General features: G+C 40.1%; 1 protein-coding gene across 4 annotated transcripts in view; it reads right to left on the reverse strand.

The window, feature by feature from the left end:
- Window positions 1–16,293, reverse strand: part of Samuel (SAM-motif ubiquitously expressed punctatedly localized protein) — a 235,900-nt gene that overhangs the window by 106,622 nt on the left and 112,985 nt on the right. For all 4 annotated transcript variants that reach the window (XM_087357656.1, XM_022070106.2, XM_022070107.2 and 1 more), the window contains one exon: window positions 13,694–13,741. In XM_087357656.1, coding sequence (XP_087213782.1) covers window positions 13,694–13,741 — 48 coding nt within the window. The remainder of the gene's footprint in view (window positions 1–13,693; window positions 13,742–16,293) is intronic.

The following is a 16,293-nucleotide window of genomic DNA, read 5'->3' on the forward strand; positions in this document are numbered from 1 at the left end:
GAAATACAAAAACAATAAGGTGCAACATCCTTCTGACCCCATATACTGAAATAAATACTATTCTATTAGTGAGCAGAGTGACCTTCAGTGGTCAGCCAAGGCATTCGCTGTATCATGACCCATGCGACCAGAACTAGTCCGGACTTGATGCACACGTAGCGACATCACGCACACGCGTTAGAACTTGTATCGGAAGCAAAAGACGGAAATAATTTTAACTTCGTACGATATGAAACATTCACGGTGACTTAGAAGAACAAATTCTTCTCGGGCTACACCGCTGTGTCATCTGAAGAGGTAATAATTGTAAGGTCAAAATAAATGGTAAGGTGACCATAAGCTGCATAGGTTAGGACTGGAACGGGTGCCATTGCCTTGAGACACTGAGTCAAACCTCGAGAAATGTCAAGGCAGGATAGTCCATTGCCCGGCCGAGATTCCAACCGGGTACCTACTGAATAGGTCTACCAGTCTGGAGTTACCGCCACACGGACCTGTCCAGACAAATCAGCATCAAGAAACTGGTACGTGTGCAGAAAGGAATTCATTTGCCTGCAAGTTTAAAAAGATGAAGTATTGCTATAGTGAGAGATGGATGGTCACTGCGTGAAGCATTTTGGGATCTTGACGATAACTGATGAATCACATAAGTTTGATTTGTGATATGCTATAAAGATATCTACTAGCATTATAAGTGTTATCGAAACGTAGGTAAATTGTTAATCCATAGATTCGCAAATTGTGATCCATCGAGTACTAGGCTTGCTCAAGAACAGAAATGAATTCGAAATTAAAATTATATAAACTGTTTGTATTCCCAGGTAATGTCTTGGTGCCTTACCAGCATATGAAACATGCGTGTAATTCATTAAGAAGTTGCACCCAACCCAATTCCGGGAATCCGACAAATTCACTCCATGAAAACCGGAACACACGCTGAAAGGACATAAATATTACATTCTTTATTTGTTATCAAGGCCTATGCAATATAACAGCTTATATTCATGGCCTTTCCACACCGCACTCATTGCCACAATAATCATTGTTTGCATTCACGTTGCTATTAAATGACTTCTCAGACCAGCATTATTATGAAAAGATTGATTTAACCTTAATTATCCTAAAACGTACTACCACCAACTTTACAGAACATAATTGCTTATAGCGCAAGATAAATAATCCTTACACTGGCTGAAACTGAATTCTAGAATGACAGCTCGCAGACTCATAATCAAAACAAGAAGCAAATTTATGAATTAGTTATGTGTCTGCTGTTATATTAGCATTCATTTACTATAAAGTAATATTTTTAAACTTCGCCTACACTTTCTCCACATTAAATTATGGGCAGATAATTTACAGTGTTATTAATCGACTTTGCACAGTGGATCGCATTCAAAATACGAAATTTTCGAAAATGTACCTACAAAGTTTTCTCCGCAACGAGTGGTCATAATCTGATGAAACGTTGCTGACACACTGTAATATTAAAATAATTTGTTTATCAATTGATTTAGTTCGATTTTGTACAGTAACGTGCAGCAAATATTTATAATCGAAAAGTACATTAGATTATCTGAAAGCCAAGATAAAACCAGAGAACGTTCTGGATAAAGACTGGCGTTAAAGTTTGACCGAACAGACGCATCGTCAAGACATTTCGCGAGGCAGGATCAGTTTTGGACGATTACGCTCAAAGCGGCACCAGGTCTTCAACAGGAAGGATTGAAAAACTAATCCATATTTTTGGGGGCAAACACATTGAACACATCTTAATATAAGAGGCTTGAGAAGCTCATCTCAACGGTATTTGAATGGGATTTTTATGCCTCGTCGTTTGGGTAAAAGAAAGCATTAAACTTGGTAGGTACATTTTGGACAACTCTGCACATTCCGACACTTAATAGGCCCACTAACCCAGGCACACCTACGGTACCAATCTCTTTTTATAGACACAGCAGAATTTTAACCGATCTTCTACGACGTATTACAGTTAGATTATCGAGTACAACCACCAGGTTTACCACTGCGCAGTTCGTAATGTACCTCCACTCGTCCGGTCTTATGATCAAGTCTGGTTGTGTTTAGAAGTCTTTGGATAGGATGAAGTCAATGACATGTAAAGTGACTTCAGTCTAACAACGTTACCAATAAAGATTAATTTAAGTGACTATGCAGAAGAAATCACGAAACCAGAATTAAGATTATGCACAGTAAAAATCACATTTTATTAGCACAAGACTAAAAAATATTATAAATAAGACAAGTCGCACTTAATTACGTCGTACTGAGTCTATTTAGAAAATGGAGGGGTTTGGACAGAACTCATAAAGCCTATTCTTCTATTCTCACACGTCTTATGTCAGTACGTAACGCAACAACAAAATGCAATTCGATTCATGGGTTACTGTGCTGGGCTTGTACGCAGATAGTCATATGATCGAATCCTACTCGAATCAAAGATATATTATAATGTAATCTTCATTATTGGTTTTGTATGTATCATCAATGGTTTCATTAGGATGAATCCATTGCCAAAGTTGACTAGCCCCCCCCCCCCCCTCCACACACGCAGACTGCAGCTGTCGTCGTTAAATCTGTGACACTGGTTAATAAGATGAGTAATCATTACGTTTAATTTAAACACTTCTTGCCGAGTACTACTGAAATGGTCAAAGAATTACAGTGAGATTCCACGTTGGGAATACAACAATTTTCAATGGTTGATTTTGAATGTCGTAGGTTTGTTTTCGACGTTGGACTTCTGGGCTGTTTCCAGGCTCATACAAACATGAACATACCGCCTCAATTTGCAGGACTAAACCCTGGTGTAAAACCATCCTACTACTGATAAGATAAATATATCGAGCCTACATACGCGTGAGGAGCTTCAAACGATGACAAGATACTTTGTTAATTCACCATTGCGTAATTTTAATCTTTGACTTCATCTAATATATTAGTATCACGTTTCTGGGACACAACTTGTTTTTGGAATTAATAATTACCACGTCCGCACCTCATTTAACTAAATTACAACATCGCGGATGAAGGCAATTACAAATGATGCTGGAACACACGTAAAAAGTATGTGCTTGATGATGCTTCCTAGGGCATGTTCTGGTCTGGATCAATAACTTCCACATTATAGGCAGGAAGGGGATGTGGGTACGTCTGTCGCCCCAGGGAGAGCACTGACCTGCCCCAAACAAGCACGTTTGTTGACTATGATATACCGTCAACCATCACGTGGCAAAAGATGGACCAACCTGTCATAAAACAGCTTCAGCTCCACTTAATTAAATCAGTTAAGACAATCCAGGTTCTAAGGACTGGATTTTGCGATGTTTGCCTACCATTTTCCAAATGTGCCTAACAATTTGGGCACGTTACATATTTAAATTCACGCATGCGCTCTATTGGGTTATCATCTAATATAGTTCTTATGTCTGAGAAGGTTTCATTCTATGGAAAAATTCTCATCATAATGCGTTCAGTGTCTTAATTCGTGCGTCCCAGTAAAATGACTAATGCAGATTATGTCTTCTGTCAGTCAATGGCAGAGACTGGTTATCTGTTCAACTTTCAATCAACAGATAATCAGTTTGTGAACACATAATGACGTAAGATAACGACAGGTAGCCCACAGCCAAGTGCTGCTCAGGAACAGATTCGAACTCGTATCGCCAACATCGACTTCATCTCTAAGCTTCAATGGACATTACGACAAATACCTCATAAAGTTGTCTCTTATATTTATTGAATTCCGACTGAATGCCGGAGACTTTATATCAAAGAATTTTCCCTTAGACTCACTAACTAAACGCTTAAATTTAGAATTATTTATAACCCAGCACGTACGTGTACGGCTTCGATTTGCATTAGATTTCTAGAGTGACGTGTCTTTAAGGCAGTCTTTTACATCCACAACCTACGATGTTGGATGCCGTGGTCACAAGAGACCCACTTAACGCGGCTGTAAACATCAGCGTGGCTGTTCAAATTTAAATGTAATCAAAAGGGAATTCTGAACGTGGAGAAGTGACGCTAGCCCGCCGGTACAGACAACACGCTTAACCTGCAGAGTAAACCTCACATGTCCATGTTTGCTATCACTTCAGCCGAGTTCTAACACTTTTTTGAGGCAGGAAATGCGCGTGAACTTGACCGTACGTTCTATTCCTTGAAGACTATGTGTGAACATCATCTCAACGGAGTTACGGATCCAATACGACTTACAGAAAAGGCGCAGAATATGGAAACGAGTAAACACGATCGCATTTGATATGCATATGTTTATTCGAGCCTTTTCGCCCCATCTTGGAATGGATAGTGCAAATGTATAAATCACCACACCACCTAGATTCATGTTTGTCAAACGAAATAGAAGGCTAAATCTCTGACGTTCTAATGTTCTGACTAACGTACAACAAACTAAGAATGATCTGGTAGATTGCTTGTCATGTAATGTCAGTTCAATCATACTGACACAGCGACAACTCAAATGGGGTAGAACGAATATGGGTGATCTTTGAGGCTGAAACTTACTGCACTCTCAGAATTTATTGTTTCCTTTAGTCGGGTAACTCTAAAGATTTGAAGCAAGAAAACACGTATCTTGCTGTAATATTTATATTTCACTCTTAGCGTCCTTTGCCCACCATTTCTTAAATAATCTGCAGTACAAAAGTTGGTTTCTAAATTTGTCCCTTCCCACTCTGTGCGGAAAAAACAACAACACGAAACTGAATCTGATAAAAGTGCAACCAGCAGGCACAGAAGTTGCCACTACCACAGAAATATTTAACATATTAAGAGTCCAACACCCTCATTACCTGCACTCCACCCCTTCCATCTGTCAAGCTACTCCGGCTTTGAGACAACATTTCACTGAAATTAGGAGCCACTGCAACAAAACCAGTTCTTGCATCAAAATCAACTCGAGGCAGAATCCAGGAAGTAAATGCATGTAATGGTCTGAGATACATCGAAAAAGGTGTTTTCAATGTTATTTAATAGCGGTCATAATAATTTAGTATTTTTATAATGCTGACCGCACCAGGTTCAATTTGTTTCATAGTATCTCAATAACTCCATCATGGCTCTATTTAATCATACCATAATATGCCGGGGGCTATTTCGCCTGTCAGTTCTAACTGCAGCCACTCAATACGAATCACTGGCTCTCAAATCATCAGACACAAGATCGCGGTCTTTATAGCAGAAGCGTCCAGAAACTGCTTGACGTCGGAAATTAAATAAAATATTCACAAATGTAAAATCTATATCAGCAATGCGATAAAAATGTCAATGTTGTGGCCGTGTTTCTGGGCTGAGCTAAGCTAGGCGTTGTCAGACAAATCACAAGTAAAGTAAAGTTTGTCCCACTATACGCCATGTAGGCGTTTGGGGTGAGTGGAGGTATAGCTCCTCTCTTCCTTGCCCTCGGCACTAGATGGGAGTGAGTGGTCAGCATCACGCCCCGGCCGGCTTTACCCCCAGGAAAGGACTCCGGTACCCATTGGATAGGAGGCTGGGTGGGCCCCAGAGCCGGTCTGGACGCAGAGGCTAGAGGAAAAAAATCCTCTGCCCCCGTCGGGGATCGAACCCCGGCCGTCCAGCCCGTAGATAGTCACTATACTAACTGAGCTATCCGGGCTCATAAGACAAATCACAAATGAATATAATACCACAGAGTAGATTTATATTTAATGAGACGTGTCTTGGGCGAATATCGAAAAAGTTTTGTGAATAAAATTGTCTCACCGAGGTCTGTGGATGTTGGCTCATAAAAGGAGAAGACTGATGCTTATGATTCAGTTTTTACAACTTATACTCTAGATATCACATAAATACCAAATTTGATCGGAATCAATTCGAACAGTTGGAGTTAAAGTGTGTTTCCGAGTGTAAATGTAGTATACGTATAACCCTGTAAATTTAATTTCCACATCGCCTTGCGCTAAAGGTCTCCGACAGTGAAAGCCGAACAACAAAATAAGTTACTAGCAATAAAACACTGCAACAGTTGACACAAACTGATGATTTAAGAAATGTAAGTTACGCTATCTTTTCGTGTAGGACGCTCTCTTTCAACACCAGCTGAAGTCAAGCACCAACAAAGCCATAAGTTTATCAAGGTGACTCAGTTATGTTCTTTTATTTCGTTCTCCACCCCCCCTACCACTTCATCTTTGTATCCGAGTGCCAACAAACTAAACCAGCATACGTGTGTGTATGTATATATAGATGTCATTAGAATAGAGCTTTAAAAGAGCTTAGAGCAGGTCGATAAAAAGTCAAGTAGAGCTCCGGTTGACTTTTACAGCTCCATCCGGTCAGCCACAGCACTGCGGCCTGCATGTATAATTTACACCCTACAACGGGGACCCGACAACCCGCGGGTCTATCAGCGGACCGACCGGTCTGCTGGTCACAGCAGGTTCCGCCTTCAAAGCAAAGTGCATTACGTCCCAATCTGCGTGACAAGGCACCGCATTCCGAACTGAGGCGGTTACATGTGCGCTAATGGAACTATAACAAAAATTAAAAAAACACGAAAATCGCGACGTTTCTGTACATTCTTCTTCGTTAAGGAATTCTGCGGTAAGCCCGTTCGGTTTACGAGAACTGATTTCATTTCTGGTTCTTCTTCGTGGACAGTAATTTTAACGCTTTGCGGGGCGTTTGCAACTAATACTTGCAAAACTGTACCTACAGGCTTCCCAGTGTATTCCTGTCTGTCTGTCTCTCTGCCTCGAGAGCAGATCAACGGATTTTCACGTTTTCAAACTGAAAATTTTTAATTTTGGGTGAAATCGGATGACAGTAACGTGCGCTGATGAGCGAGGAAGTGACTGCGTGGGGGAATCACCAGGTTACCTTGGCTACCAAGTATACTTTGGTTACTAAGGTTATCCCGTTAATATCATTATCAACTACGATGTGGGTGGTTTGCCCTTTCCGAAGATCGGCAACCGATCTGTTTCACATTATATGCGTACATCACAAACAACATTTCACAAATGTAATTATTACTGGTGTGTGTAAATCTTGAACTGTGAAGGTAAGTGTGTGCACTAGGTCCCTGGATTCGAACCTTTGAATGTTGATCGGATTGTTGGAACGAGCCCCATTGAAGCAGCAACTGCTCAAGGAAACTATCCGACTTTCATTACGAATACAACATTTGAGCAGCAGCAGCAGCGAATTAAATGAAATAAGTTGCCCACTTCACAGAACGCGGAATGACGTTCGACGTCGAAATGTCTCTCCCAAATCACCAACACATAACACACACGTTTTTACTTTCCTAACCTCCTTCTCGATGTTACAGAATACCACGAAGAAAAACTTTTAATACAATCGTGGCAAATTTGAAACTCCGGATGTATTTTTTAAAACACAAATACAAAAATAAATATTTTTTGTGAACTGGAAGGGAAAGCTACAGAGAATTTTGCCCGTTTCTGTTCCGTACAAGGCACAAAACGCAGTACAGTGGAGTACGATATAGGGTTGTGGTCATATTTCAGCTGCGACATCATTTTATAAAATGGAATAAGATGTCACGAAACAATGGTACTATGTCGTTCCAAGAAGCTTCCGTATCAAGCTACGTGCATTCGGACGCGTTTTTTTTACTGCCGAGCAAACAATGCATTTCAGAGAAGTGTCATGTGACTGGATTATGCGATGTTATCAGTCCCTTGTCCTGTTATCAATGCAGTATATGAGCGTAGTTCAGAGAATGACATATTTATTATTGGTGTCAAATGGCAGGTACGTAGAATTTCATCTTTGACCCATAACACATCTTGCTTCCCTGTAGCGATCATAAAGTTTGCTGATCTTCAAAGCTGGGCAGTGTTGTAGGTGGTGACCGTCCATTTCCTCTCCTTGGTTACAAGGATGGTTCCGTGTAGATGCCAATCCGGTCGAGGTGCTTGGCTACACAATCGTGTCCTGTACTTAAGCGGAATGCCTGGGCAAATCTGGGATGTTCATTAGTGATTCCTTCCATTGTTTCTCAGAAATTTGTGCTGACAACTGCTGAAAGCGTTTGTTCCTCAAGGCTTGTCGTATGAATAATTGAATGGACGAGGCACTCCAAATACTTGAAAGCTGGAGTGAAAAGAATAATATGACTATAAATGCAACTAAGACTGCATCCCAATCTTTTTCACTTACACATAAACCAATACAACCTAATTAAAGTACAAAAATATTGCAGTAAATCAAACAGAGAATGACATATTGACAAGGACGTTTCCATATTTCACTTAGATAAGCATAACTGAAGAATTTCACAAAAGGGCAAGACGACAAAAATAGGTTATACCTCCAGTGACAGACTGCAGTTCTTGAGTAACTGATAATCACTCAAATGGTCTAGAAATTTTCCGAATTTTTTGGAACCCTAAAGTTCATTACCTTGTTCACAACAGCTTTCCATCAAACTCTCCTCTCAGCCAGCTGATTCCAGTAATTACTTCCACACCCCATTTGTTAACATCCATTTTAATAAACTATTATCCTTCTATACATAAGCTAAATGAAAGCACACATTTTCAGGGGCACCTCACCAAACCACTCTATTTCTCCTCTCTCGCGCAGACATATTCCATCACTCGTGACGAGAAGTATACAGAGTGTCAGCGTCATAACCTCTCTAACTAAACTGAACATCCTACACAGAGAATGCTTAAAACCAGTGTCCAGGCGGAAAAAAGATCCACTTTTCATCGTCTTAACAGTATTGACCAACAACAAACGGATTTATGGGCATCGTAAAATAATATAATTAAATACACAGCACACGAAAATAAAGCGACAAATTTAAGACATTTACGACTTCAAGAAGAACATATAATAAGTTTTTATTTCTTTTCCCAGTACTACGACCAGAATTAATTGTCGATAGCACGGAAGTATTGTGGAATAATTTGCTGTCATAAGAATGACAGATTGGAGTGCAATAAACTATATTATCAGGCTCCTCTGTTTCATGTGTTTAGAGATTAACATGTCAATACGGAAAACTCCTTCAGAACATTCACCCATCAAGCCAACTTTGAGTAATAACTTCCCAGGAAATTTTCCAGACTGGAAATCGAAGGACCTGTAATTTATCGTACAAAACAGAACTCTGACAATCATAACATTTTTATTACACCGAAAAATGAAAGAAAGAAGGAAAGGAAGAGAAAGAGAGGGAGAGAAAGAAAAAGAAAGAAACGTCAACGCCGAAAAATACGCAGACTCGACTGGCAAGACATTTCTATTCAATATTTAACTGCACAAGATGAAATGTTTTAGTCTGATCAAGCTTTTACCAACCTGTGGCATCATATGTTTATTGCGTAATCGGAAAGTCATGACCGCGTTGTGTTAGGAAACGAAAGAAATGAATTGACATTCTAATCCCACGTCCAGTCCTTCAAATATTTCATTAGCGGTGGTCACTGGGCATCCTCTCCTCAGCACACTGCCCGTTGTGATCAGGCATCACGCTGAGACTCGGTTCTTACAAACCCCAAATTACAGGTGTTATTAAATTACACATCTGATGAAGATGAATTACTACTCGCTGCGTCTGTGGTGGTCTTCAGCGGCAACAGGCCTGTCACTGATCCTGTCAATACACACAAAATTTCTCTATAATTATTAAAGCTTGCCAACATGATCGGATGGTTATGAAACGTCTATAGCTTATTACGCATTCCTGACATGAAGTACATAAACTGAACGAAAAACCGAAAGGTTTTGTTTTCTGTTATTAAGATCATTTCATTTCATTTTCAACAGGGTACGAAGACAGGGGCGAAGCGTTTGTGTTAACCGTGTTAGTCCGGTAAATATTTCTAAAAACGAAATATGTAAGTCTGGGCCTGTTGGTTAATTCTAACAATGTTATAATGTTAAAGATAAAGTTGGTTCTCGCACGTGTTAAGCTTCACGTCACAGAGAAGTATGGAGTAGTGGAGTTACAAGTCTACCCTCCTTGATCTCGTCACTAGATTGAGGTGAGCGGCCAGACTCACGTCCCGTCCGCTTTATCCAACCCATCCCTTCGACCGTCTCTTCTGTAAATAGTCAGTCCATACAATTTAGTGTCTTTAACGACAATAGCTTGACTTGATAATCACTTATTTGAAATGTGAATAGTAATTACGTACAGAACGACCCCTTGGCTGTTACTGAACCGCGCTGTCCATTGCCACGAGACGACACAATCAGTTCCACGAGCAAGGTAAATTATTTATTTGCACTGCGTTCAACTAACAAAAAGGACAGTAAACGTTACACATACAGTGAGTTCCGTAAGTCCGGGGCCATAAAATAACGCTGTTATTTGGCAAGAAGTGGGATAATGAAAGAGGGAAAAGTGTTTGCAAATCACGCGTTTCCAGTTTAAAAACTTTATTTTGTTTGTTTGTTTGTTTATTTATTTATTTATTTAAATACGTACGACGAGCCGTTAAGGTGCTACACTCTTCACATAGTCAACAGTAAAACGTCATAGCGGCGTTGCCACGCTAACAAGATAGTTCGCTAGTCGTGTTTTTCTGGTTCCTTCCATTTTTGAAATTTACTCTTGACTGGGGTCCAGGCAGGTTTAGGACTGACTGTTGGTCACAAAAATAGTTTTAACTGTACATCAAAATTTCATTGAAATAATTAAGACGGTAAATTTAACAATACTGATAATACGGACATTTTAATTGTTTTAGTTTTATTCATTATAAACGTTGGATTATAACGAAAAGGACCTCGTCTATTATTTCTCGAGGAGACGGGGGCCACCGTAGGTTCCCAGTATGGTTGTATCTTCGTGTGTTGAATACGAAGATCAAAGGTTCTCTCTCAGCCCGTTAAGATCTGGGACAACAGTCACCTTTCTTATCAAGTCGCGGGCAGCGGGTTATAAATGACGACAATTAGTAAAAGATAACAACAATTTATAAAAAAATATTCTAATTTACTATCGCAAATTGGTATTAGCTTAAATGTTACTCAATGATTTCCTTTAAAATACTTTTATTTTTACGTTTGAACTATTTATTACTAACTTAAAATTAAACAAGGTCTCTTTAATTCAGGTGTGACCAGCGGCCTAGTAACCAGGGTGACCTTGACTCGAGAGTCACGGGGAGGTTAGGTTAGGTTATTACACGGGGGTGGACCAGCGTCTGATTTCATTTCTGGGCCGTAGTAATCGATCGTCGTTGGTCTGCGATGCAAGTGGCGCAAATATAAAAAGGTGTGCGTCCACTGTCCCCTGGTTTAGCTCAGAAGTATACTTAAGGCGTTCCACGGTCAACTGGATCGCTATAATGTCACTGCATATTAGTAATAATCACCAATGCGAAAAACAAACTGTATCCGGTGCAGTCCGAAGTGATACAACTGGATTGCCATTTTCTTCGATTTGTTCCTCGAGGCATCCAAAGAACAAAAAATGAAAGAAACCAGTTTCAGCCATGTTTGATAGCTACCATTTTACTGAGTTGAAAGTTGTTCGTTTTAACTAAATTCAAATTAGATTTGGGCATGCGTGTTTCGGGAGAGGCTGCTTTATGATTAAGTGAACTGCTCATACGGCTTCGTATCCAATAACAATAACGAGAGACGCAGATCCCTACGAAGTACCCGTAGTGGAGAATATACAACTGCCAAGCGATTTTCTTAATTTAAATATCAGTCAGATGAATCCAATCCACACTCTCGCCTAATTTCTCTAAAATCAATTTTAGTATCATCCCCCATCATCCATGTGCACTGCATGCCCCGCCCATCTCATATTTCAATGATTTGATCATCCTAATAATATTTCATAAAGAGTACAAACTATGAAGATAGTCACTATCCCATTTTCTCCGGCCAGCTGTCACTTCAACCTTCTCAGATCCAAATAATGTTGGTGAGAAGTACACAACTAGAATTTCCAATTACGAGAACTTCTCCATTTTGCCATCACTTCGTGTCTCCTTCGTATTTCCTTCACACGGACCACTAGTCTCTATTAATTTGCCACAGATTGTGAACCCAAGTTCACATTAATTTAAAAATAAACGGTTACAGATACAACCAAGTATTGTCGTACTAAAATAATAAAATAATTTCCTGTTTTGGATTCCTCTCTGTCCGTCCGCTATTTCGTTCCTTTCCTTCGTTCTGATATTTGGCAATACAACTGGATTATAAGGACAATGTGAATGACAAAACATTGCTGTATGCATCGAAATAATAAGATGAACTTATACCACGGAGTCAGTCATTAAGGTAATAAAATGAAACACGTACCACAGAAGAGGAAATAAGAAATACATTGGCTACTACGTATTTTGCGGTCGGAAAACCTCAAAAAAGAAACACTGGTGAGACTAAGGTCTAGGCCTAGATAGGACGATAATACTGAAACAAATCTAAAAAAAAGAGTGTAAAGGATAACTGGATAGTTATGGTGGAGATTGTGAACACGTCAACGAACCAAAGAATTCCATAAAAACTAAGAATTTCTTGTCTAGTTCAGTAAATTCTACTAGCAGATGCCCTGCACCGTCTAAAGAGTCCTACCGAATGTCTACAGAACGAACCAGCGGAAAGTTGGGACCCGCAGTGCTCAGGCACTTGAAGAACGGGTCGTTTCCAGTCCCAGTTATTTCCCGAGTTAATTAAGATGAATATGAGATGGCATACAAGAGAAGACGCATTAATATCACGGATACGATGAGACAAACAAAGGTATCGGTACGCCGAAGTACGGGACAAAATTCCTCGCTCCGACTTATGAACACTGCCATTCTCTTACTTGAGCAGGATAAGTCAAGATTCTTCGTAAGGATATCTGATAAAGACTCCCAGTTGATCCTGCCTTCTGTAATAAAATGACAAGAAGCAAAGTATTGGTCTTTTGGAGCAACGTTTGTACCCAGCGGGGTCACTTTTTGTCATACTGGAGGTGTGCGGCACTTTTACTGTTCCAGAAGCCAATAAACTGTGAAGCTTTAACACCTGCTGTACGAGACATTGTGGAAATCAAAGGACAAGGTTGTAAACTTAATATCATAATAATTTAAACAGAAAACATCTCTATTTCTCCGGGCTCGCTCCTACAGTGTGCTTTGAATACAGGTTACTAATTTCTTGTTCTTGAGTTTCATTTCTTTACTATGTCAGAGGAACGCGAAGCTCGTAGTAAGAAAGTCAAAGGAAGGAAATGTGACGAATTATAAAGCAGACTATGCAACATTTTGTCCACACAAACATTTAGCACAGCGATCAGTGGTATACAGTCACGTAGACTATGTTTAACTAAGCCAGTGAGTAAATAAACAATATGCGAGTGGCTAACCTTATCATTAATTAACCCGATTAACTCATTAGGTCACCGAGTGTCTCGGAGAATACATATCAAACAAAAAGTCAAATAACTTACAAATTAATTAAGTAACAGGCTCTCGTTTGGATCAGTCGAGGTCATCCAAAGAAATGTGACGACACCAGATCTACAGAGATTCCAAAGACGATAAGATGGCTGTGTGCAAGTGACGACATTCGCTAAAGCTCAGTGGCAAAATACATATTCATAATACAATAAAAGAAAGTGAATAAGTTATTCAATAGTCAAGATCTCATATTCATCAAAATGTGAGATCGGCAAACAAAAATTAATTCACATATCACTCACCCCAAAAAGTCTCGCTGTATGTTACCTCGCTGGCACTGCTTTCTGAACCTGAAAAACAGAAGAATCTGCATCATACAAAGTGTGTTATGCTGTAGAGGCTTAAATATCTAATCCTAATACTCTCTCGCACACTGCTATAACTTGAGATGACAAGTTTGAACGACAAAACTATAACCAAACGACAATGTATTCTCGGCTTTGTTACTGTTGCTATGGAGTCAGACTAAGTCTCTGTGGAGATGGGCCTCTGGCGGGTACCTTGTCCATCCCCCAGATGGTATATGAGTAAATATGGAGCAGCGGTCGAATGATACTGACAGGAGGGGAATCCAAAGACCCGAAGAAAGACCTGCCTCAGGGTCGCATTGTCCACCATAAATTCCACATGGACTGACCTGGGCAGGAACACGGGCCTCCGGGGCGAAAATTCGCCGAATAATCGCCTGAGCGAGTTATGACCCCCCCCGAATCGTTGGTAACTACCTACAAGATAAAATTGAGTTACAACCCAGAAGATTGACTCCGACGAAAACAGAGGATTGTCAATTCACTGGCAGTGGGTCACAACGGTCCAGCGAACACAGGACCGAAAACGCTTCTGCACAAAGTACGGATTGTAAGTGTCTGTCCGTCTGTATGTCTCGCATTAAAAACTATTCAAATTGGCCCAAACAAATATTGCTCTTTGGACTACTGGGAAGTAGAGTGTACTAAAGGCACAGTTACCTCTGTAACCCAAGCAGCAAGAAGTGCAGACAAATCTTGACAGATTCTCTACCTCGCAACTAGATGGAGGCGAGCTGTCTGATTCACGCTTTATTACCCAATAAATTTTCCCTGAAACTGATACACAGCTTACATTGTCATTCTGAGTCCTGTAATACACAAGCAACTTCCTCACAAAACGTTATAATTAACTCCACGAAGCAGAATCTCTCTCGAGAAGCTGACAATCGCTCAGCTTGCCAAACAATGCCCTTCCTTCTATGGTATCCGAAGGAGCATGGACAAAGGAGGACAAGAAACACAGAGTTCAAACAGTTTATGTGATTCAATTAGCGACTGTAATTTGTGAGTAGTTATGTCTGAAAATTACTTTGAATTGAAACATCACAAAAACTAATCCGTATTAGGGAATGCAATATGTAAGGCAACCATTACAAAGTTATGCTATAAATGAACATACATGCGACAATCGATGTTCTTTTAACAACGCGGGGCTGCCACAACATCCACAAATGGATGCCATTAGTTCATGTACTTTGCAGCATACTGCACCGAAGAAAATTCCGATAAGTTACAAATGATTTGATTTATTTACTACACTCGTCAGTTTTAAATTACGAGGTAATTGTTATTATCTCAAACAACGCTCTCTTGTCCAGGATTTGAGTTCTTGTTACCGCTTACAAGCAAATCCAATAGGTTATGGTGACGGATTTCTATTATTAATCATAAGCTATTTCTGTCAAAAGAAAGTTGGTTTATGTGTTTTCTGTATGACTCAGGGTGTGCTAGTCAGTACAATGACCGTCAGACTATAGGTTGGCACTCCTGTTTCTCATTGGAGTGGTCTCGGGTTCAAATCTCGGCGCTCGGTGAGGTGACAACCTTCATCGTACACTAGACGTTGTTTTACTAGTGTCTTGTATTAATCCCGAGGCTTATCTGTACAATATTCCCATTCATCTCTATTCTTCGTGACACTCGGCATCGGTCTGCCAGAATCGAGTTGAGGAGCCAGCCGAGGCTTCCAAGTCGACGTCAAGACGTTAACGTCTCGACGATCAGCGTTGGTTTTCCAAATTCGTGTCCTATTGCATACAGAGGAACACCTCTGCTAAATATGGCGTATTTTGACGGAGTCAAGCTTGGAGCTACTCTTATATGTGTTTATTTCCCGAGCTAAAGGAAACGCTCTCAGCGGAAATCGAACTAAGGACAAGTTTTAGTCCTACGATCTCTTCCTGGTTTCAAGAAATAAGAATTCCAAATTTCGTAAAAACTGGTATGTCCGTTCTCGAACTGTAAGTGAACAAACACACAAACCGACAGTTTCATCTTCATGCGTATCGTACGTAAGGATATCTTAAAAGGGATAATACTTAAATATAAGCGCACATACAAACTCAAATAGAAGAGAGAGAGAGAGAGAGAGAGAGAGAAAGAAAGAAAGAAAGAAAGAAAGAAAGAAAGAAAGAAAGAAAGAAAGAAAGAGAAAAAAAGAAGAAAATAAAATAAAATAGGAAAGGGATTTTTAGGCCGGTGGAGGCATTAGGAATAGCAAAAGGTAGAGATAAGAATAACGAGAGATTAAACAGTATAAAATGACGACGTCTGCGGAAGTAAAACACGAGAGTAGAGTAGGGCTCATCACAATAACTTTATCTGATTCCATTTAGGATAGGCGAGCATTTGCGTTGACTGCTCCCGCGATGTCGCGTCTGGCTATCATCGCCCTGGTGACGGAGGCAGTAAGTACCTGAAGCGTCGGCAAACGTCTACCAGACTACACGGCGCATCATCCCACATGCACCGCCGTGAGAACCTCAAATCTTGGAGAACATTTTGATTTAAATATGAAATAACTGAACAAAGCC

The sequence above is a fragment of the Zootermopsis nevadensis genome, unplaced genomic scaffold (genome assembly GCF_977971745.1).
Source record: "Zootermopsis nevadensis isolate Lab colony 2312 unplaced genomic scaffold, Znev_1.0 Znev_ptg000028l, whole genome shotgun sequence".
NCBI lineage: Eukaryota > Metazoa > Arthropoda > Insecta > Blattodea > Termopsidae > Zootermopsis > Zootermopsis nevadensis.